This window comes from Actinia tenebrosa, unplaced genomic scaffold (genome assembly GCF_029948245.1).
Source record: "Actinia tenebrosa isolate PJP-AT-01 unplaced genomic scaffold, QUT_ActTen_1.0 PGA_scaffold1__47_contigs__length_23844297, whole genome shotgun sequence".
Classification (NCBI taxonomy): Eukaryota; Metazoa; Cnidaria; class Anthozoa; order Actiniaria; family Actiniidae; genus Actinia; species Actinia tenebrosa.
The window spans coordinates 3,433,430-3,456,690 of record NW_028292578.1 but is presented as its reverse complement, the minus strand read 5'-3'; the positions used below and the strand labels follow the sequence as shown (position 1 = coordinate 3,456,690).

The following is a 23,261-nucleotide window of genomic DNA, read 5'->3' as shown; positions in this document are numbered from 1 at the left end:
CATTAATAATCGAAAAACGCACTCATCTTTCTTTCTTTCCTACAGATGTCTATCTCACAATCCTCTTCGTTCAATAAAAGGGAACCTATCAGGCCTACTCTCCTCGCTGTCAGTGCTGTACGTTACAGGGGTCGAGTACTGGGTACTAGATAAACCGCTTCTTGAACTGCCTAAGCTGAAACACGTCACCAACGTAATCCTGCCATCGTATAAGTCGGAAGGATACTGTGGTTATTGTTCATTTAATCGAAGTAACTTAACGTGGACACCACTGGCACCTTTTGTTGACAAATCTGGGTGTTACCTACGAAGACATAGCGTGAACATGCTATCATCCGTAGCACAGCTACTCAACGGTAGCTATTTCCATATTCAATGCAACAACCGTAATATTTTCAAATGTAAGCATAATAAGATAAATTTCTATACTTACTATATTGAGAATAGCTGTTGGAAAGAAATGCTCATTGTAATCAAATGTCAGAGTGCTGTAGGCTGTTTCGTAGCGCTTCTCAATCTCTTAGTATTTTGGAATATCATGACGTCTAAATATCTACGTAAGAATGTCTCCATGTTGTTCGTAGGTAATATGGCCTTGAGTGACCTGCTTATAGGCGTCTATGTTCTGCGTATTGGAGTGTATTTAAGCGGTACAACATACTCCTACTTCGACTACGAGTCACGGCATGATTGTCAATTGATTGGTTTTCTGTGGATGTTAGGACAAGCAGGGAGTGTTATCACTTCATTCTTGTTAACTCTAGAAAGGTATCTCGTTATTGTCTACAGTCTTAATCCTAACATTCGAATCACTCGTCGTATGGCAATGATTTTGATCTTCGTTTGTTGGCTGTTGTCTGCCTTCTTCACTTGCTGGTGTTTTTACTATGAATTGTATCAATACTCGTATTTGTGTATTCCAATTCGTTTAAGTATTGATAAGAAAGAAAAGATTTTTGTGTTCACGTTAACAATAGGTTCTATAGGAATATTCTTGTGCTTGATATCTTTCATTTTTTACATTCATATCTTTGTTACCGTCAGGCGCGCGGCTCAAAGAGCAGGTGTCAAGCGAGAATCAAAACTTGCTAAAAGAGTTGCTATTCTGGTTGGAAGCAATATCATCTTTTATATCGCTCCGGTTCTTTTCTCTGGTATTACTTTCCTTTCAAGTTCCAGTAGCAAGAATATGAGTGCTTTGCAACAAATCGCTACAGAAATTGTTAGTCTTTTCTGCTTGTGCGTGAATTCATTTCTCAATCCAGTTATACATGCCTTTCGAACAGATCTTTTCAAGACGGTCTTGAAGGAAAGATTTTCTGTGGCTCTACTGACGTTTCGTAGTGGATTTGTAATGAGGCCAGTTAACCAACCAACCAACCAACCAACCAACCAACCAACCAACCAACCAACCAACCAACCAACCAACCAACCAACCAACCAACCAACCAACCAACCAACCAACCAACCAACCAACCAAGACAAATGACACGTGATCTGTAATGGGAAAATATTTTCCCTAGATATTTTAGGTCCATTGTCGTTCTATCTATTGTATTAGGTGTAAATTAATTGAAAAAGTCAGCAATAAAGTCTCTGTAGATGTTTAATTTTGCCAAATGATTCAAGAGCAAAAAAACTCCGTGACTGCGCGCGACGACCGACGTATGACGTTTCACGTGCGAAGTAAAATCATGAACTCTAGAAGATTTTCCTTTTTGTCTATTCGACTAATGTACGCATTCAATAAAAAGTAAGCTTTGTTTCACTTGTTAAGTATTTTCTTGAGGGATTCTCTTCATTCATCCTTTTTTTTTTCCGAGTCAGTTAAAATTAACCATTGCTCTCAAGTAAGACCACTTTGTTCCTGAATGCCATTAATTAGTGCGAAGAAGAGGCTCTTGTGTATATTGATCTATTGGCGAGCTCAGTTATATCAGTTGTATTATACGAGGAAATGAAAGACGTCCTTCAGCATTAAAAGTTATACTTCAATGCTCTTCAGTATTGGAGGCGTCTTGTGCACAAAGAGTTTATCGAAAAACTTCAAACGACGTTCAAGTGTGTACGATATTATACTTATATGAAGTCATAAATTGGACATTAAAATATTTGATCAGATGTCAAAATGTTTAATATATTGTAAAGGAAGAATTCTTAATATAAATATATTCATAGGCGAAAATCCGTCAATGAATCAGTGAGCGCCAGAGAGACGGGATAAAAGACATTAATATGGGATAGCTGGAAAAGGAGATGTTAGGAAAAACAAAATGATTATGTTTCCTAAATCATCAAGAAACCGAAATGTCAAAGATAAAAGCAAAATCGGTAAATACTAATTGACATTTCGATAGTTAGTAAGCTTGGGTTTTGTTTTCTAGGTAAGGATATTGGAAGTGCTTGCCCCAATCTCAACTGATGAATATTAAGTAACTGGGCGCTGTCAGTAATCGACTGATAGCCCCACTTTGTAGCAATCGAATCTCTATTAATTTCGATTAAGGGAATTGGGAACTAGTTACGTATGTTATTTAATGTTAGCTAACCAATGAAAATCATTGTAAGAGATGTCAATCAAGCTTCTGCTTGAAGTCATCTCATTAAGTTTATCAACACTATTTAAGTGCATGCAGCACAGAATTTAGTTAGATTGAGTTAGTTGGTCAGAGATCGAATTGCAGTTGGTCAGAGAGTTGCAGTTGGAGCCAGAGTTGGAGCTTAAGTCACAGCTACAGGAATAAAGAACTAAAAGAAGAAGAAAGCCGCAAAAGCGACCAGAATCTGTGTTCGTAGGGAAGTAATGTTATGAGAGAGAAAATTATTGTTTTTACAGACTAAGCTAGACATCAGTTTTCTAATTACTATTTCTTATCGTATGAAAACAAGATAAAGAACGATTAATTAGTTATTAACAATATCGATATAAGATTTCAGTAAGGCTGTCATCACGCACAAGTATAGATAATGGTATGCTTTGAATTTACAAGTAAACCTCTTAGCTCCTCCCATTAGCATGTACACCTCTGGTTACGCCCTACACACTCTTTACCCCTTTGCTTAGTTATTTTAGCACTATTCTTTTAAATCTTATGTTAGAAATATTCCTCGTAGCCTTTTCTATACATTTATAATATATTCATATGTTAACTTTAGCTTAAGCTATGTTTAATTCTAAGATTTTTACTCGTATTACTCTTTAATAAAATATCAAGACTCAGCGATAATATCATATTGATTGTAGTATGACACCTGTCATGAAGTTATTATAAATAGAGCTCATGTAATTAGCTTAAGTCAGAGTCAGAGAAAGTATAATAAAGATCCCGGAGCTCGTCGGTCGCCCCATAACAGTAACACTCCCACATTTCCCCGTCCTGACAATATATAGGGTGTTTGCATAACGGCGTCATTTTACTACCATGAGATTGATTCGTGTATCTCCTTTTCTTTATCTTTCTGGGTTCTGGGTCATCGCCAACTATTTGGGACTTATGCGAACATTGTGGTCCGCGGTTTCTCATTGAATTTACTCGGATTCAAAATGACTCACATTAGGCTAAGCAGTGATTACTATCCACTCTTTATATATCGTTCCTATACTCTTGTAAAGCTATAGCTGATGGCGAAGGCAATGTAGTTTAACAGTTGAAGTAGGCAAATTGTGTAGGGGTAATTGAAACTGAATTATCGGCCTCTATATTCTCACATTTTGAGCTTTTGTTCAGGGTCATCGAAGGACTGTTCCTTAGTCGTTATGTTTTTGAACCCATTTTCTAAACATATTTTGCTGGCAATTAATGTAAATAGCTTTACAGAACTGTAGACATGTAAATGTATAATTTGATGGCATGGAGGCCAATTGTGTATCATCTATAGCAATGTCTTTATTTGTTGTTCAATTTTCTGAGCCCATACAATATCTATGTATTTACAAGCCATGTTTGATTTACTCATGTGTAACTCTGCTGAGGGAGCGCGGGCTCAAAAAGTCCCAAATAGTTGGCGATGTCAATAACTGTTCCTTTTTTACTGGCATTTTGGGTGGGGGGGGGGGGGTGGATTTGTGAATTGTAAGAAGAAGTATGAGCAAGCATTAAGCGCAAGTGCTAAATTAAGGGCAATTAATTTCTGGAGAAAATTTATGAATTGTGATAGCGAAATTACTGAGAATGGTTAAGCGAAGAATAGAAATTCAATGTTATCATAAACCCCAACAAACCAATCCAAAAAGTATTAGCTAAATATATACATGACTGTTTTAAAAAGAGGGATAATCTAAAGCAATAAAATCTTTGACAAATTTAACTACTGAAAAAAGCCGGGAAAAGACATTAAGATATAAAATAATTCAATAGACTAATATATATTGACTTCTTGTTTATAATAATATCAGCGATCGCCGCCCATCGATCTATTTATATTGGCAGCAATCCAATGTAAATATGTTTATACGGAGCCAATAAAATACTTTGTCTTGCCCTTTGTCTTGTCTATGACCCCTTCTCAACCTGACTTTTTTTTGCGGGGCCCCTATCAAAACATTACTTTTGCTAACTATTTTTGGGTCCCCCTCCCCCACCCCCTCCCCCACCCCCTCCCCCACCACCCCCCCCCCCCTCTCCCTTCAAATGACAATTTTCCGCTCCCAAATCCCACAAGCCCCCAACCCATGCTTGTAAAATCAAACCGCCCTTTGGCGAACTCGTGGATACTTGTTTCACTTTTCGGAGATTGGGCCCCTTGTGTCCTTCTTATGCTTGTTGACATGTGAAGGATTCAAAGTATTTCGCTTGATTTCTATTTTTTTTTTTTTTTTTTGCTCAGTTGAGCTGGTAAAATGAGTAATATTTATGGTGGCCGAGAACTGGTCGATCTAGATTGGGTACAAACAATTTGTGATCTAAATTGCTCAGTATTGAGCGAATGACCTAACTATAAAATGAAAATGTAAATGTAAATAAGACATGATCAACAGAAGGTATTTGTAACAAAGCTATAGCTCAGGGCACAATGCATCATGTTCACTATCTCATAGATAAGGTCTATGTCACGCTGCCTACAAACCCTTCTAAATACATCAGTAAAGAACAGTTTTATTGTTTTGCAATATTATATTACAGAACCTCGGAACTTAAAAATTCGAACATTCATACATAGTTAAGTATTACTAATACTAATGATTAGGTATCAGCTTTTCTAGACATTTTGTTGGTCAAATTTACGTTTTAACAGGAATATTTCAAGACTTTTTTCCTTTACTTTATAGGAGTGAGTTTTTCTGCTGATAATCTTCACTGAGTTTTTAACCGCTTTTTACTCTTTTTAATACGCTCGCCAACCTAAAGATTTCAAAAGCGGAAGTTAAAACAATCCATGCTGTACTTCGTTTTCAAGCAGGAAAAAAATCATAGCATACTTACTCTGACGCGACATCATTAATAGCTGGTAATTGAGCATCGTCTTCAGCCTATATGTTAGAAGGGGAAAAAATTACAGTTTTAGAATAAAGAAAGAAAACAACTTTATTAATCTTTCCTTTAATTTCTTGTGCACAAAAATAATTTCTGACAAGGTATTGTTTATAAACTTACATTGTTTTCTTCGGCTGCAAACGCACCCAACAGGGAATCCTTTCAAAATCAAAAGGTGTTTGTTAAGTTTTATGAAGTATTTATCTGATTATATTGAGGAAATAATTCTGTCTGAGTTGTACAGTCATGCTACGTGTTTTTCGCTTGGTAGTTTCATGAAAACGTTTTGAACAACTTGCGAAACCTTTTTTAGTAGCAAACTCCCCAACCCTAATCCTCAGAATCCTGAGATTCAAAATTTGAACTGAAACAAAAACTGATACTTATGGAGACTGCGAAAGATTGGCTATCTATATAATGAATACCTGGTTATAAACTTTCATACCTGTACGGCTAAACCAAGCTGTTGATTTTCCTTCGGTCCGGCTGGTTTACAATAGAAACACACGAGCAAAGCACTGAAAACACAGACGAGAAGTAGTCCCTTCATCTTGAATTGTAGTCTACTTGAACAAGCTTCGAGTAACAATGTTTGAATCAGCTTCCTGCTAAAGCTATTAATAGATGTCGTATAACAGTGGAATGCGGAAAAGAAGTTACAGTCAAACCACCTCAAGCGTGAACACGTAGAGGTCATTAATGACTTCACTTTTGGATTCTTGATTTCATTATTCGATTCGAAGATTCATTATTGAAACGAAGTCTTCAAAGCCTAGCATATATAAAAGCCAAGCATACATGCAACTGGAATGCAAAAACAACTTTTTGTGCAGGGAATATGTAATATTAATGACTTACCATCTGTTTCGCAGCTTGCGCTATAAACAAGGGCCTACAAGCCAAGTTAATCGAATTTTCAAATAATAATTATTTTTTGAATATTGAAGATTCGTTTTCATTAATGAATCTTCGAATCGAATAATGAAATCAAGAATCCAAAAACAAAGTCATTACCATTGGTAATGACCTCTACAGGTTCATGCTTGAGGTGGTTTGACTGTAAGTGTTTTCAAATATAAATTATTCAGTTGCGTAAGAAAGTAAAAGGGAACCATTAATAAAGTAAAACTACTCAACCCAAGTAAAAATTGTTGCCAAGTTTAATTTATCTTTATTAATATTTTAGCCAGAAATTAATAACCCCAATATCACGTGATTCTATTGTTTTTCTATTGCTTTGATCCAAGACCACAAAGGCACGTTGAACAAGTATAAAAAGTAGAGCTTATTTTCGAAGGTTTACGGTATGGTATTTTTAAAGGGTTTTGTAACACATTTTTAACTTTTCAATTATTAATTTTGAATTAAAGATGATTTTGAAACTTCTAGATATTTTTACGTTATGTACTTTCACTTTATATTGTATGGTTTACTGCATGGTTTGCCAATCATCTTGACAAGAAGGAACAAGTTGCTATGCCCGAGTGCTTTCTATATTAGTATTCAAAATTAACCACTTCCTTCTTGCTGAAGAGAAGAGCCGATGTCGATCCAGGCCTAGGCAGGCGTCTGCTGTTTCTCCTTTATTTTACTCTTCTTCTGAATTGTATTATTGTCCTGTTACGTTACACGTCAATCAAAGTGTTTCCATGCCATTTTTTGGGGGAAAATAAATTTTGGGCACGTGATATGGAATGTCATAGACATATGTCATGAGAGTTCAAAGCCAGCATTACATTGAATCGAGTATCTTAGTTTTTCTTTGAGCGTACTTTTTTTATGATAGTTGGGTAGTTTAAGCAGGTTAAAGCAGGTTGATGCTGTTGGTAGTCTTCCTACGGGCTCACGTCGACGCCTGATGTTCAGGAATCCTCGAATGACACTTCCCACCGTATCACCATCATCCTAATAAGTATTGAACATAATCAGAAAGATATATGGTCTTATTCATAAAGTACAAACAAACGAACGAACGAACGAACGAACGAACGAACGAACGAACGAACGAACGAACGAACGAACGAACGAACGAACGAACGAACGAACGAACGAACGAACGAACGAACGAACGAACGAACGAACGAACTAGGAAAGAAGAGTAGTCTACTGTTGTTGCGAGACCTTAAAAGAACTGTAAACAGATTTCAGAAAAACCTGGTTATTGAAGAGCTTTACCTCGTCATCACTGCATTCCACACAACGGACAGAGAAAGGCGGTTCAAGATGCTCGAAGCCAAGCAAAGGAGGTTTAGAACAGCTGGTAACAAACTGGGGGGAAAAAGAAGAAAATAAGAAAAGAAAAGAAAACAGAAATTTAAAAATACAATTATGCAGTTAAATACAATACAAAAACAAAGGCATAGGCCTTGACTGAGTTCCATAAACAGGATGCATGATGGTCTAGTTTGGGTACAAACAACACCATATAGAACAAGGCGAAAAAATCTAGAAACTAGACCACAATGCACCATGTTCGTTATCTCAAAAAATGTAAAATTTATATGTCGAACTCAGTTGCATGTATGGCATGAATGCACTTGAAACAATAAATATCTCGAATCAAAGCAAACCCACTATTTCTAATAATCTTACCTTCAGAAACTGTGATTTTTCTTTGTCATTGAAATCCTTTTCCAGGATCTCCCACAGCCAAACCACTACACGATGGCCGCTATGGTAACCTCCATAGTAACGAGAGTGCTTCCTGAAACAATGGAAACCATAGTCTTTTTCTGAGTTCGATAAACATGATGCATTGTGGTCTAGATTCGGTACAAACAACACCATATAAGGCATGATGAACAAAAGATGTTCGTACCGAAGCTAGACCACAATGCACCATGTTCGCTATCTCAAAAAAGGTCTATAGAACAGTTTTCGCATGACTGTGAAAAAGTCGGTGCCGTATGCGTGCCTTGCGGCGACATTGATGTTTTCTAGGACTTTGATTGTGGGATTGGGCGATTTGGTCTGGCCGTGTTCATGCCGTGTTACGGACATTTGATTGGATGGAGAGTAAATTCTCATGCAATGTGATTGGGCTGTCGTATGCCTTGCCTTGTCACGACAGTGTTCGTGCACTAAGAGGTCATGTGACCATAACCCCTTAAACCGAAATGGCATTAAATATAAAACCGAATATTTTTAAAGGAAGGATATTGGTGGAAATTTCTCCACACCAATCCCCCCCCCCCCCCCCCCCCCCAAAAAAAACGTTCAAAATTATATCCAACGTCATTTCTTTAGTGCCATATATTATGAGCTGAAGCTACATCTCCTTACCAATATTAAGGTGCACTTTACATTTCTGATGTTAATTTTGACACACCTTTTGATTTAGGGCAACGAAGTCACGTGATCTCTTAGTGCAAGTGGGCCGTGGGCTGTGGGCCGGGGGAGGGGTAGGCGGGGGGCAGAGTATATGCACAAATGGTACAATGTAAAGAAGCCTTTCGCAAAATATCCCTGACCTTAAATCAGACAAGTCCAGAGCTGCGTTATCACCAGAGATCAGACGTTGTAGCTCTGGGGCCGAGAACATACGCAGCCAATCAGAACGCACTATAGATTTGAATCCCCGGATGAAGGATTTGGTTTGGTTGTGGTGTTGTAAGCGCATTCGATAGTTAGCCATAAGGTGAACGTAGCTGATCCTATAAAGAGAAAGTAAGTTAAGAGATTTAGACCTTGCTATAAAGTAACGGTTCAAAAGCTTTCTTCAAATTTTTAATTTGTTATATTTGGTTTCTTCTACGTCGAGTTTTTTTTAACAATTTAACAAAAGAGTAGCCTCTTACACAAACGTTTTTAGTGTCTGTTGCGTGGTAGGCTAACAAAAGAGCTTTTAGACTGTACTTTTGGGTCCACTGAACTGCTGACAAAACAACTAAGAAAAAGTTTCTAAATTTCTAGTTTTTTAACAATTTAACAAAAGAGTAGCCCCTTACGCAAACGTTTTTAGTGTCTGTTACTTAGTAGGCTAACAAAAGAGCTTTTAGACTGCACTTTTGGGTCCACTGAACTGCTGACAAAACAACTAAGAAAAAGTTTCTCAATGATTTAACCTCTACGTACATGAAACAATTAGAACCTTGGACAAAAAACCCTGTCATACAGAAAACGTAAGACAATTTTTTTAAAGAAATCCTTTTCGTGTTGGACCCGGAAGTCGTTTTTCTATACAATTAACGACCTTCAAGCTTTCGAACCATCGTCCTATCATTATGGACGTGAAAAGTGTTTGAAGAACACACAGAATACTTACTTATTTTCGTTCGTGACTGGAATAACACTTCCTCCAGGCTTGAGTTCATGGGTGACGACCTGTGTACAGTAATGTAATGAACCCAAAATATTGAATATTATAAATAATAGCAGTAAATATCTAAGTTTGTACTCACCTTTCCCAAGACATCTTCCTCAAAAGCGAAACTTAAATCGAGGTCTCTTATGTCACCATCGTAATTCTAGGAACATAAATGGCAACCTTTAGCAAATGAAATATTAAACGCCTCTTGGTCCAGTGAAGGTCAGTTTATCGGGGTCTTTGTTTGTGTAGCAAGCTTTCTTGTATTCTGGGTTAGGGTTTTTGTTTTGCAGGGTATTGTTTAGCTTCAAATTCATTTCATTGGCTATCGTTTTATTGTCTTCGTGCTTTAGGTGCCTTGCACCACACAAAGAAAGAGAGGTTCCTTGATAGAACTGTACATTGAGTACAGATTAATACGTACCTATAATTACTGATCTTATCAAAATCCATTGTTTTCAGTCTGCATTATCCCAACGAATGCATAGAGGAAAATCAGACATATTTAGTTCATTCATTATTGGCTTTGTTTCTATGATAAACAAGCTAGAAAGAAAACAATTGGATTTTGATAAGAACAATAATTATACTAGATAATCACTTCGGCACGCAGCATTCGTAGGTATAATGCTACGCCCTCAGCTGCCTGCATTATACCTACGAATGCTGCGTGCCTCAGTAATTATCTATTAATGATAAAGGTCAGACTCTTGTACAACTCTTGGTCGAGTGAAGGCAGTTCATCGATAGAACTGTACATTGAATACAGATTGATACGTACCTTGATAAAGGTCAGACTCTTGTACAACTCTTGGTCCAGTGAAGGCAGTTCATCGATAGAACTGTACATTGAACTGTGTTGATGACCAAGAACGTGATTTAGGAAGAAGGAAGCAAATGGCACTTCTACAACAATTCCCTAAAAGCAAATGCAATAGAAAACTTTGTTTTAAATTATGATTATAGTTGATATATACTAAATAAAAAAATGATAATTCCATGTCTATCTACCTGCCTGTTTCTCTTTCCCTGTTTAACTGCGTCTGTCTGTTTGTCTGTCTGTCTTTTCCTGTCTCGGTTTGTCTTTCTGTCCGTCTGCCGTCTGTTTGTTAATCTATCTCTACGGCTGTCTGCCTATTTGTCTCTGTCTGTTCATCGTCTGTCTGCCTGTTCGTTCGTTCTGTCTGTTTGTCTGTCTTTTCCTGTCTGTCTGTCTTTATGTCCGTCTGTCTGTTTGTCAATCTGTCTCTCCCGCTGCCTGCCTGTTTGTCTCTTTCTCTTCATCGTCTGTCCTTTGGTCTATCTACTGATCTTACCTCATAAACAGCTTTTCCCAGCATTTTCCCAATAAATTCAAATAGATTCAGATGATTATCATGAACGAATGAGGTTGAAGAGGGATACAACCGCTGCTCGTCACCAGTAGTCGTCTGAAAAACGTAGAGATAAGGAGTGTTGGTCGATAGTAAGCAATAGGGGTGGGGTGAGAGCTGCGGTAATGCTAACAAAAGAACGAAAAAAGTACATGTCAAGAGAAACACACCGCCGACGGCAAGTGTAATAAAATAAATAAGAATTGTCTCTCACTTAAATTCTTTAAAATACTGGACGTTTCGGCTTCGCAAATGAAGCCTTCATCAGCAAGATCGTTTATGCATAATGGTGTCCAAAAGCTATTTGAAGTGTTTCTCTCATATTTTCAGCGGTATCCATGTTTCTTTTCTCCGAGTAAAACATCTATGAACCAATCAGTGTACGCGCACTGACGTAACCAAATATGGAAACTTAAACGAGTATCCCTTTAAACCAAAATCTACGATGATCCGGCGCGCGTTATCGAGAAAAAAGCCTCACTCACCTTGAATAAGTTAAGGCCTGGGTCAAATGCTTTTTTGATAGTTTCTTCTAGAAATTCTTTGAAGACGCCATCTTGATCAATACCAGCCTCTGGGAGACCCTGTATAACAAGCCTCGTATTATGTTATAGCCTTATATTATATTTATCAAACTCATTAATAATTCATGAGGAAAACACAACAGAAATTACGACCGTGAAGAGTGTTGTAAATCTGATACAAAACTGTGTTCATTTGCATAAACTTTAAGTTGGATTTTCTTGGCCAAATTCATTTTAATTTTGAACATTTTAGTGAAACACAAAGGAACTAACCTATGCATTTGATAAGTCATATACAGTATTCGTGTCCGTGTTGTATCAGATATACAATCACTCGGCTACGCCTCGTGGTTGTATATCTGATACAACACGGCCACTCATACTGTATATATTACATATCCCCCATGCCATTCTAAAAGACCTTGGGCGTAACGTTTTCCCATTTCAGACCACGTGTCATTCTCTTGAGAATAAGATTCTTTGTTTTAGTTGTATCCATATTCATGTGTCTTCTCATGCGCAATCATTAAACAAAGAAATGATACTCTAAGGAATGACACGTGGTCTGAAATGGGGAAAAACATTGTCTTATTAAAAGGTTTATTAACTCTCCCACATCGCTATCATCAGTTATTACCATTTAAGTGCTGGATAGAGTTGATTTTCTTATTTCATTGATTGTGAAACGAGCAGCACATTCAGAACAGCCAATGTGGACAAGCATGAATCTCTTGCACAAAGCATGATAGGAAACCGAATACACTTATTAGGCTCCTCTAACTGAAATACATCTCACAATACTGTACTTCCTTGGACAATTTATATAAAAAAGTACTTCAAAATACGAAAAATGACAGTAAAATATTTCCGATAGGTCATTTGATTTCCATGCTCCATCTTTGATGCTCATGGCCTATTGACAACAATCATTGAACCAATCACAAGATAGGAGGACACGTCACGGTCACGGTGGGTCTGTATCATGAGTATGGCACAGTCATACAAAATCAGCTCTATTTCTGTCAACTTACTTGTTCGTTGATGAAGCGCACCCTGATGACTCCTTTTAGTACTTTAGGAGAGAGTTTCGATAGCTGGTCGTAACCATCCTAAAACAGCCAATTTTTCGAAAGCAATAAGTTAAAATAACCATATCTGGCAGTCGCAGATTGTTTGAGCCCGTCATCAGTCACTTGAGCGGGAAAACCAAACAAGTGCTTTGAAAAAGACTGGTCCAAATTTTATGGATACACTATTGAACTGTATTCACATGTGACCGCACCCTTGATTCCCAAACAGGACAAGAATAAAGGAATTTTATGAGGACCTCATTAGCCCTTTCAAGGTTGAGAAAAAACTGGGTGGAGTAGGCATTGCAGTGCATTGTGGAACTCTTTTAGGGAATACATTTCCAAGATGGCGTCTTTTTCGTAGAAATAGAAAACGCGCGGGGGTTGGCAGAACACGAGAGACGTGTTAGGAGAAGCATGACGCGTAGTGGAGTGCTTCTCGACATTTCTCGAGTGTTCTGCCAGTCTTTTAGTGCTTTATAACTCCACACCGCACCACACAGCAAGCAAGTTTTTTATTTTTGTTATAAAATGCAAAGGGCGCATGCGTGCTGTGTGCTCTCATAAAGCACGCGCTCCCAACCAATCAGAATGCTAGATTTATAACAGTTATTTTATAAAATCCAATAGGTGTCTCACCTCCAGAAGACGATTTCTGCGGACCGTTATCAATGTTCCCTGAGGAACAAAGTCATCGTTTGGTCGTGTTATTCCCAGGACTTCTTTGTCTTTAGCCACGCATTCACGAAACAACTGTACACGCTATTTCCCAGAAAATATTCCGAGTTATTATACAATTTACTCACTATCCCGCCTCTGATTGGCCGAGATCACTCGGCCAATCAGCTATAGCGGTTTCTTATGCAGACAATAGATTTAACATGTAATGTTTAACTCAAGGTGATGACAGTGGATGTAACCCGGTTTACTTTGGTTCTGTAGTTAAAAATATAAATAAAAACAATTATAGGCAGGGGCGGATCTAGGGGAGGGATGCAGGGGGAGAGCACCACCCACCACCCCCCTCCCCCCCCCCTCCCCCACCCCAAGATGAGATGATATCTACTGCATTATTGGTGTTTTAGTTTGCAAGCAAAGGGTGCACCCACTCCTAAAACGAAAATCCTATACGGTGCACCCCTATCCTAGAAAAAATCCTGGATACGCCCCCGATAGGTGGCGTTCTTCACATGAGAATGCAGAAGAGACTGCCATTTTGGCTGGTATAACTAAAGAAACTAAAACCAAATCTTTTGTTTTGGTAAACCAGCATAACAGAAAATGCAGTTTGGTATTCTCACAGTGTGAATATGACGTAGCTGTCAATGGCGTGGCGTTCTGAATCAATGACATTTAATTATCTTAGTATACCGCAGGCCAGAATTAGGTTACATTCCTTAATTCATAGTTTTGTTGCAGGACAAGCTACTACATGTGAAATCTTCTAAAATCTTATTGAGCGCAACAGATTATTATGTACATACTTCTATGTGCGGCATCACGTGGGGTATCTTCTGTAAAATGACACAAGCTCTTCGTCTGCCTTCAGCAAGCTCAGCCCTGAAAGTGTTCGACTTGACCTCCCTGAAGCAAAACATGGTTTAAATGAGTTAGTCTTTCATTACAGAAGCAGTACAAGTTCCATCAAGTATCTATCGTTTTGTATCGTTTTGCGCATTAATTGGTTAAAAGTTGTCAATTCCGTACCGTCACGTGTCGTACCCGCGCATCTTGACTGAATAAGCAGGGATCTTGCGCGCTGTGATCAATTCCATACAATGACCATAACCGTACCTCCTCGTTGCAAAGCTATACCAATTCTACTGTAATAATTACTATTCAATGCCCTGGCCTATTGTTTTGTCTATACACCGTGTCAACGATTGCTAAGAGCAAAATCATACGATACTTGATAAGACAAAATCCATGACTTACTCGGTCTATTAGTAACTTACTTGATGAGCCAGTGGTTGGGTGGTGTGAAAGATCTTCTACAGTCTCTGTCGTACAATATCATCAAGAGACTGTGACCTGAGTTGAGCAGAGTCTCTGCAGACACGCTCTGTGGCTTATTCTCTGCGAAAATATAGTTTAACGTAGAAAGTAAGTGTCACCATCAACGGTGGCATGGAATAGCAAAAACAATATGAGACCAAGACCCCTGGCAGGGGCGCTCCCCTCCCCTGGATCCGCCCCTGCATAGAACCGAGTTTGTTAGCCACTGCCTGGTAATTGCTGCCCTTGTAAAACAAGGACGATCTATCTTATTGCTTACTTCCTTCCTTCCTAGTTTGCGCACCAAGTGATAAGTGATAGCGAAAGTAGTTCTTACCGTCAGTAATCTCGTTCCAGTACAACTTAAAGACGAGTTTGTTAAGAAACGTTGACATGTGAACAAGATCGTCCAAGCTGAAGGGTTTCTGCTGCTCGTACATTTCTTGGTCATCGACGATCCTTTAAAAAATAACAAGATGTAACAATCGTTGAAAAACATACGAAAGTGTACACGCCTCTCGGGTTTGATTCCTGGACTCCACATCACGTGTACGTAGAGTTTTTAATAGGGCCTTTCACCGGATTCTCCGGCGTTTGAGATCAGCCCATGGGCAGTTTTAGGGTTTGATCTGTGAGTTAGCCGTGTCCTGACTTAGATAAGCCCAGAGGTTGTTTCAGGGTTCTATCTGTGAGTTAGTCATGCGGCCCTGACTTAGATAAGCCCAGAGGTTGTTTCAGGGTTCTATCTGTGAGTTAGTCATGCGGCCCTGACTTAGATAAGCCCAGAGGTTGTTTCAGGGTTCTATCTGTGAGTTAGTCATGTGGCCCTGACTTAGATAAGCCCAGAGGTTGTTTCAGGGTTCTATCTGTGAGTTAGTCATGCGGCCCTGACTTAGATAAGCCCAGAGGTTGTTTCCTGCTGAGTATCAATAAATGTAAAGGTATAATATTAAGCACTTACGGTAGTAGATGGCCACAACAGTCAAAGAATAGTGTAAGAGTTGACTGTAGAGCGTGAGAGCAGTTGACCCCTGATCGTGTGATGCTGTTCAGTACCAGCTCTGGTCCGCCATTGTTACCGATCAACACGAAAAACCGCCAAAGACGCACGAGAAACTCTTCCTGATAACTCAAACCTGAAAGAAAGAAATGAAGTCATCCTGAATGAAAGAACATTAGTTGTTTAGTTGGGCTTTCGGTGGGTCGGTCCGTTGGTAAGTTGGTGTGTCGGTCCGTTGGTTGGTTGGTCAGTCGGTCCGTTGGTTGGTTTGTCGGTCAGTCGGTCAGTCCTTTGTTTGGTCGGTTGGTTGGTCAGACTGTTGGTTGGTCGGTCGGTCGGTCAGACTGTTAGTTGGTTGGTCGGTCGGTCGGTCGGTCGGTCAGACTGTTGGTTGTTCGGTCGGTCAGTCAGTCCGTTGGTTGGTTGGTTGGTTGATAGTTTAGTCGGTCGGTCGGTTCGGTCCGTTGGTTGGTTGGTGGATCGGTCGCGGTTCGGTAAGTCTTGAACCTAACACAGATCTCACAAGTTAACTACTCTCTAGTGCGTGCATCATGGATGTATGTATTCTCACCTGTCAATATATCCAGCCTTATCAGAGAGAAAGTGGTTACCATCGTCTGATACATGACACATACATTAGACACTAGTTCGACTTGTGACTGACTGACTTTGATACTTGATCTGTTGCCACGCTGCAGGGAACCAAACAGACTCCACAGGGACTTCGAATCTGAATAATGAAATAAAATCTATACTGTTTAGCCACAACCAGGATCTAAATCACAAGATCAACATTAGCATCATGGGTACCGTTTATAGTGCACTCGCTTCTTACCATTTGGGTTCGGCTTATATAACTGGACTCCACATCACATGTAAGCAGCAGTTTCATGGTTGGATCTCTCCCTTGATTCTAGTGTTTTTCTCCTAAAACTGTGAGTTAGCCGTGCCCTGACTTACATCAGCCCAGAGATTGTTTCAGGGTTTGATCTGCGAGTTAGCCATGCCCTGACTTAGATCAGCCCAGAGGTTGTTTCAGGGTTTGATCTGTGAGTTAGCCATGCCCTGACTTAGATCAGCCCAGAGGTTGTTTCAGGGTTCAATCTGTGGGTTAGCCGTGCCCTGATATTGCATGGAAGACCGAGTAGTGATCGTTTGTTTACCTTTTCTATTTTGTTCCCTGGACTGCGCTTCTTTATCCAGATCAGTAACAGCTTTGAGGTCTTCAAATAACAACTGTACGGTAGACCGATGCCATAATATTTGTAGCTGCTTGGTGACGTGCGGGATCGAATCATTTAACCTACAAACGTAGTGTAACATTATCATTCTATTCGGAGTTGAGAAAAAAACTGGGTGGAGTTGGCATTGTAGTGCATTGTGGGACTGTTTAAGGGGACGAAATAGGCGTCATCTTGGAAACATGCCACCTAAGAGTCCCACAATGCACTGCAATGCCAACTCTATCCAGTTTTTTCTCAACCTTGGAAGGGCTAATGAGGTCCTTATACAATTCCTTTATTCGTGTCCTGTTTGGGAATCAAGGGTGTGGTCACATGTGGATACAGTTTAATAGTGCTAGGTCCCTCCCTTTAATCAAGGGTTTTTCTCCCAGTTCGCAGTTTTTCTCTCACCATGAAACCTAACATTCCAATTTGGTCTGTGAGTTAGCCATATCCTGACTTATATTTAGATCAGCCCCGAGGTTGATTCAAGATTCAATATGTGAGTTAGCCATGCCCTGACTAAGATCAGCCTAGAGGTTGTATCAGGGCTTGATAAATTAAAAGGTTTAAGATGCCTCCAAGAATCTGGAAGTTCGTTCCCTTACCTCTGATCAGTGTTTTGTTTAAACCATCCAAGAAGGGGATGCCAGTTAGTAAGGCTACTCTGTTTCTTAGCAACATATGACTGACAGTAGAGAAGCACTCTCGACACTACAACCTATACATAGAAAAAGGTTTGAGAAAACTGATTGGATGTAGTTCAAGTTAAGTAACAAGAATGGAGGCAATAATACTTATTAGACGGCCACTATACAATAGGAAAGCACAGGTGGCGTAGTGGTGTGAGCACTCGCCTCTCATCAATGTGACCCAAGCTCGAGTCCCACCGGGTTCGGTGTCGTATATGAGTAGAGTTGTTTGTTGGTTCTCTCCTGTGCTTCGAGGGTTTTCCGGGTTCTCTGGTTTTCCTCCCTCCGCAAAAATCTACTTCTAAATTCCAATTTGATCAGGGAGTGAGAGCCACAGGTTTGTTAGACACTTGCTACTAAGTGCTACCCTCATGAAAAAGGACGGTTTTACGACCAAAACTACAAATACATCAAAGCTGTTCAAAGGTCCAATTGCAATTGAATTTGTCAAGACTATCATTTAACGTTGTCTTTCAATTACATGTGGGTTAATGAAACATACCAAAACTATTTCAACTTACTATGAAGTCTCTTAAATTTTGCTTCAAAGCCTGAAACAACAAACAAGAAAGCATTAGGGTCAGACTAAAAAATATCATATGGTAAATTCTATTCCAGGGAAAGGAATCCATCCCTGCCAATTAGTGATTGCTTCTTAAGAATCAAAACCTATGTGATAAGACAGAAAAAAATATATTTAGTAGCCTGTATCTTACCTCATCTCCCAGCTGTGATAAGGATACTATGTTAGCTGCAAGGAATTTTAAAACATGGAGGTCAAATAAGATTCTTCTGAATAACAATCATTATGTGCAATTAAATTTAAATGAATTCATGTACCATAATGAAATTTAATGAATTCACATATTATAATGAAATGGGAAGACAAAAAGGTTACTTCCTAGCCATGAGGTCGAGATAGGAAAAAGCTGTACATGAGGTCTTGAATATCTGGCCTTGTCCTATTTTGAAGGCCAAGGGCACAGTTTTTCCCTATCTGGACTGACTCTAGGATAGTAACAAAACCTTTTTCCATTCATTTTTAGTTTTGCAATTTTTTGGGTTTTTTGTTGTTGTTGTTGTTGTTGTTTGTTTAGCATTTCAGAGATAGAAAATACTGCCCGCTTTCTCAGTCCATCAAAATGCACATTTAAATACTAAATATATGAAATGAAAATGAGAAGATATATTTCAAGCATTCTTAATTCTGTCTGGTTTTGTTGAATGTATTTTTAATCTAATGATTACATCATTCTACACCTTCTTCTTACCAAGTAAACACAAGGAGTATCCACATTCAAGGGAGTTATATGTTATTCTGCTTCTCTGTTCTGACTTCATGAAGTCTATCACTTTACTGAACAACATGATGCTTTGGAATCTTTTCAGCATCTGCAGAAATACATTAAATTTTGTCAATGCTTAACTAATGGACCAGGTGCGGAGATGTTCTTGAGCTTGTTACAGACCAGGGGAACGTTTGAAGTACAGTACCTGGTATTTTATTCTGTCATACCACACAATAGACAAGATGTTGAACAACTTAAATGCATGAACAAATAAATGAATGGAAAAATGAACAAAATAAATGGGAATGAAAGAATGAATATGGAATATAATGTTTGATGAATAGAATGAATTAATGACAGACTGAATGGAATGGAATAAGTAACTCAATCAATCAATCAATCAATCAAAAAATATATACACATGTATTGCATCTTTTGTCAGTAATGCATATTAAACCAATCAGCACAGCAAAAACAGTGTCAAATATTTGATACATACAAGGACTATTTTAATTACCTCAGGAGCAATTGAAGAAAGGTGAAGAACAAGTCCAGGTACAGATAAAATGTTAAGTATGAATAAACTACAAAGATTTTCAGAAAACTGAGAGAGCACCAACGATCTGAAATGAGCGGAAAATAGGAAAATATAATTACTTTCAGCTGGACACATCCTGGAGGGGGTGGGGGCGGGGGGGGGGGGGGTGGGGGAGGGGGTGCAGGGTACTCCCATGTATAGTCAATATTGTCATTTGTGTAGAGGTTGTTAATCTTTACATACCTCAAAGACAAGGTGGTGGCTGCAGTTAAGGGAACTACTTTGAGAGATGGAGATGAGCGAGCAAGACCATTCATCAGAAGATCCTTCAAGATAAAATGGTTCATAATAATACATTGGTAGCTTCCAATATACAGTAAAATCTTTTTTTAAAATCCCCTCTGCCAGTCATATAAGCCCACCTCTTGTATTATTTTTGTGTTTATCATATTGGCAATCAATTGGGAAAATAAAAGAAAGAAAGAAACCCTTTCTCTTCATCCCAAACTCTTTTGCCCTCAGGTCATAAACTCCCCCCCCCCCCCCCCCCCCCAACTACCCTGCTGACAAAGTCTGTCACAGGGTAGCACACACCAGGTTATAAGCCTATCGAAAATGCCTTATGAATAATTATATACTGAGGGCTTTTATGGTATACTGTAAGTTATAGAGTTTTTTCCATTTCAGACCATGTCATCATTATCCTCTATGCCTATATGGCAATAGGGCAGACACCAAGGACTTCTTCAGACCATGTGTCATTCCCTAAAAGAATTTTCCTTTGTTTACCAGTAACATTTGATTAGATCTATACACTTAATTTATACATCATGACAGAAGATGGAGCATAATTACATCAAATTGTACAATATCATACCTTCAGCACTGGGTAAAACCCCTTGGTATTCAGAAATCCAAGAATATTGGAGCACAGTTGCTGAAAGCTTGGCTTCAATGCATCACCTGAGTAGACCAAAAAAAAATGACAGTTAGCTAATTATATTGTTTCAGTGGAGCAAAATTTCCCCTGCCATTTTATTTTCCATTTGGCACTTCGAAATTGTTTTAACCTGCCAGTAGTAAAATTTTATTTGGCCATGAAATGCTGCTAAATATCAAGCCCTGGAATGGTTAATATTAACATACAGTGTTTTTAGACTGAGGTGTTCAGCACATTATTACAAATAATACTGAGAATAAAAATGATTAAATGTGTTGTGATTACCTCCTTTAGCAGTTAAAATTTTCCATTTTGAACAGTCAGTTAAGGTTATTAACTAGAAAATACAATGTAATTCTCAATATGAAATGAGGAATTTTAAGATATATTAAAGCAACAGTATTGCAGGGATTGCATTTTTAAAGGCTTCTTCAGTCTGAGTCCAGGGATACAAGTTGAAACTCAAACTTGCGTCAAAAGCATTGTGTTGTGGGTGCTAATCCATATTTAAGAAAACTCTTGTAATTTTATACATTAAATTAGAATCACAGCATAATTCCCTTACCATATTTAAATAAATGATGATTTCTTTAGAGTCATTTCCAATATGAGGCTAGAATAGAAAAAAAGACTGATATACAGCTATTTCAAAAAAGGTTGAATACTGAATACTGCATACTGAATATAGTGCATTCAAGGACCAAAGGGCATTGTGGTCTTGTTAATTTGAAATAAAAAGTAAATAATTTATACAGCAATTGACTCTCTACATGTAGTTAGTAGTTAGTAAGTGTAGTTAGTGTAGTTAGTATATTGTAGTTAGTGTAGTTAGTATATTGTTTCAGATGGAATACACTGAAAATAGAATAAACAATTATTATTAATCCTACTTTAGACAATGTCACTATGACCCACAATGCACTTCAGTCTTGGAATGCGCTATTCAGTATGCAGTATTCAGTATTCAACACCTTTATAGAAATAGCTGTATAAATAAAAGATCTTAATAATGATCAAATAAAAACATCATATAATGGTATCTATGTATATGGTGCATGTTTCAGAATCATAAAAGCATCATATGAAGGGCATAAGAAGTTAATGAAGGGCACTAACAGTGAGAGTGTATGGCCCCCTCCCCCCCCCCCTTCCCCATCTACTTCCAATGTCTTCTCATCATGAAATTATACTCTAAGGAATAACACATGGACTGGAATGGGAAAACATTACACTTTCTTGCTGTAATTAAAGAGGTCTATTGCTTTTGGTTACCTTGAGCTTTCTCATCAATCTACAGCAGTGCCATAGAATATTCTTAACTTGCTGAATCCACAGAAGAATCAGATCTTGAGACAATGCTACTGATATATACCAGACCTGTCCAGTAGAAAATAAAAATAACTATAATAAAAAAAAATTTAATACTATATATACCATGCAGTGCCACATACTTTAGGATTGTTCTGCTCCATACTTGACAATATTATTCTGCACAAAGAGACCAATCTCTGAAAGTAAACCAGTGCAATTGACATAAGAAATATCATTTTCATATTTTAAGTGTTGAGGTACTATTGAGAGAATGACACATCATATTCACATGTGGCATCTGCAGGGCTCAATCCAGCAACCTGACCCATTGGTTTCACAGCAGTGAAAGAAGACTCATTAGCAACTTAAGCCACCCATAAGGCCTTGAAACAAAGGGGTAAGGTCACATGACCTATTAGTGAAAACAGGAACAGTTACATAATATGTAATTATAATGGATTAGATTATTTAAATATCTTATATTCATACCTTTGCATCATATTTGTCTTGAAAAATAAATAGAAATCTTCTGATCTTGTGGAAAACTGTTATTGCTGAAAAACAATAAAAAAGATTACAATCATAATTATGCATGCATCAAATTGTCAAAGTGTCAAGCTTGGCTTATATGTCCTTTATTTGTAAGTCCCGGCATACTCAATTCTGATGAAATCAACATGCAATCAGTGATGGGATTTTGATCAATACAATTAGCTGATTGATATTGATTTTTAATAGTACTGCCCTTAGGGGGGAGGGAGATAGTTGGGAGAGGATAAAAGGCTATCAAACCTGATGTTTTTGATGAAGAACTCTCTTCCTCAAGAAATGCATCAAACTCCTCTCTAGTAAACAAGATAATTCACATGAATTAACCTTAGGATCAATGCTTTTTTAGCAACTAATAAGAAAAGACCACACACTGCATGATCGCGCGACTCTCGACAGACTTTTAAATACCAACAACAATACAATAATGAGCTTGAAAAAACTGCAATCAAATCCTGAAAATCAAATTCAAATAATCTAACATCGTAACTACAGGTAAACTTTAACATTTTACTGAATCCGCGAAAAAAATCCCTCTGGAAGCCAGGGTAAGGTGATCACGATATACATGTAAACAACAAATGATGTTTTTAAACTTATTTACCTTATTTGTTTTCTTAATTTGGACACACAAACAACCCGTCTCGTCCATGCCTGATTAAGAATAAATCATTTGGAAACTAATAAGTGAAAAATTGAAGCAAAGATTGTTGTTTTACAGTGGAATTTTTCAAGCTATGCTGCAGCGAAAACCAGACAAGTTTGACACCTGAATTTTTAGAGCTGCTTTTTCTTTCGCTCTTTCCTCTGCTCGCTGCTGTCGAGCTGCTTGCGCCTTGGAGACGACTGATTCATTCTTCTTATTATCCGATCCAGCAAACATCTTTATAATCTTATAGCAATAAAGCTATTTTTTCAAAAGAAGTATTCACTTCGTTCTCTTTTTGCTGTCATCCGCCATTTTGTTTTTCCTCTTC

At 38.2% G+C, this 23,261-nt stretch overlaps 2 protein-coding genes and 1 long non-coding RNA gene across 3 annotated transcripts; 1 reads left to right on the top strand and 2 right to left on the bottom strand.

Annotated features, from left to right (window-relative positions):
* Positions 1-468: 468 nt before the first annotated feature.
* On the top strand, positions 469-1,435 carry LOC116306611 (follicle-stimulating hormone receptor-like; the record flags this gene model as incomplete). The annotated part of the gene is made up of 1 exon (XM_031716694.2): positions 469-1,435. A coding segment is annotated over exon 1 (897 nt), but the record flags the coding sequence as incomplete, so codon positions are not given.
* A 3,645-nt stretch (positions 1,436-5,080) lies between these two features.
* LOC148909710 (uncharacterized) lies at positions 5,081-6,099 on the bottom strand. The gene is made up of 4 exons (XR_016120251.1): positions 5,920-6,099; positions 5,595-5,633; positions 5,424-5,470; positions 5,081-5,342 (listed from the first exon to the last, which is right to left on the bottom strand). It is a non-coding gene; the product is annotated as an uncharacterized LOC148909710 (long non-coding RNA).
* Positions 6,100-6,629: 530 nt separating this feature from the next.
* LOC116306613 (ubiquitin-protein ligase E3B) lies at positions 6,630-23,249 on the bottom strand. The gene is made up of 32 exons (XM_031716696.1): positions 23,054-23,249; positions 22,889-22,938; positions 22,528-22,580; positions 22,225-22,289; positions 21,876-21,932; positions 21,697-21,801; positions 20,990-21,037; positions 20,710-20,761; positions 20,362-20,447; positions 19,728-19,810; positions 19,464-19,569; positions 18,929-19,049; positions 18,374-18,408; positions 18,179-18,208; positions 17,574-17,686; positions 16,906-17,045; positions 16,314-16,472; positions 15,704-15,878; positions 15,080-15,201; positions 14,703-14,823; positions 14,232-14,331; positions 13,387-13,509; positions 12,709-12,786; positions 11,639-11,737; positions 11,097-11,210; positions 10,562-10,699; positions 9,875-9,940; positions 9,739-9,797; positions 8,945-9,127; positions 8,067-8,178; positions 7,650-7,742; positions 6,630-7,379 (listed from the first exon to the last, which is right to left on the bottom strand). The coding sequence occupies exons 1-32, from the start codon at positions 23,165-23,167 to the stop codon at positions 7,185-7,187; spliced, it is 3,195 nt and encodes a 1,064-aa protein (XP_031572556.1). The 5' UTR covers positions 23,168-23,249; the 3' UTR covers positions 6,630-7,184.
* Positions 23,250-23,261: the final 12 nt, after the last annotated feature.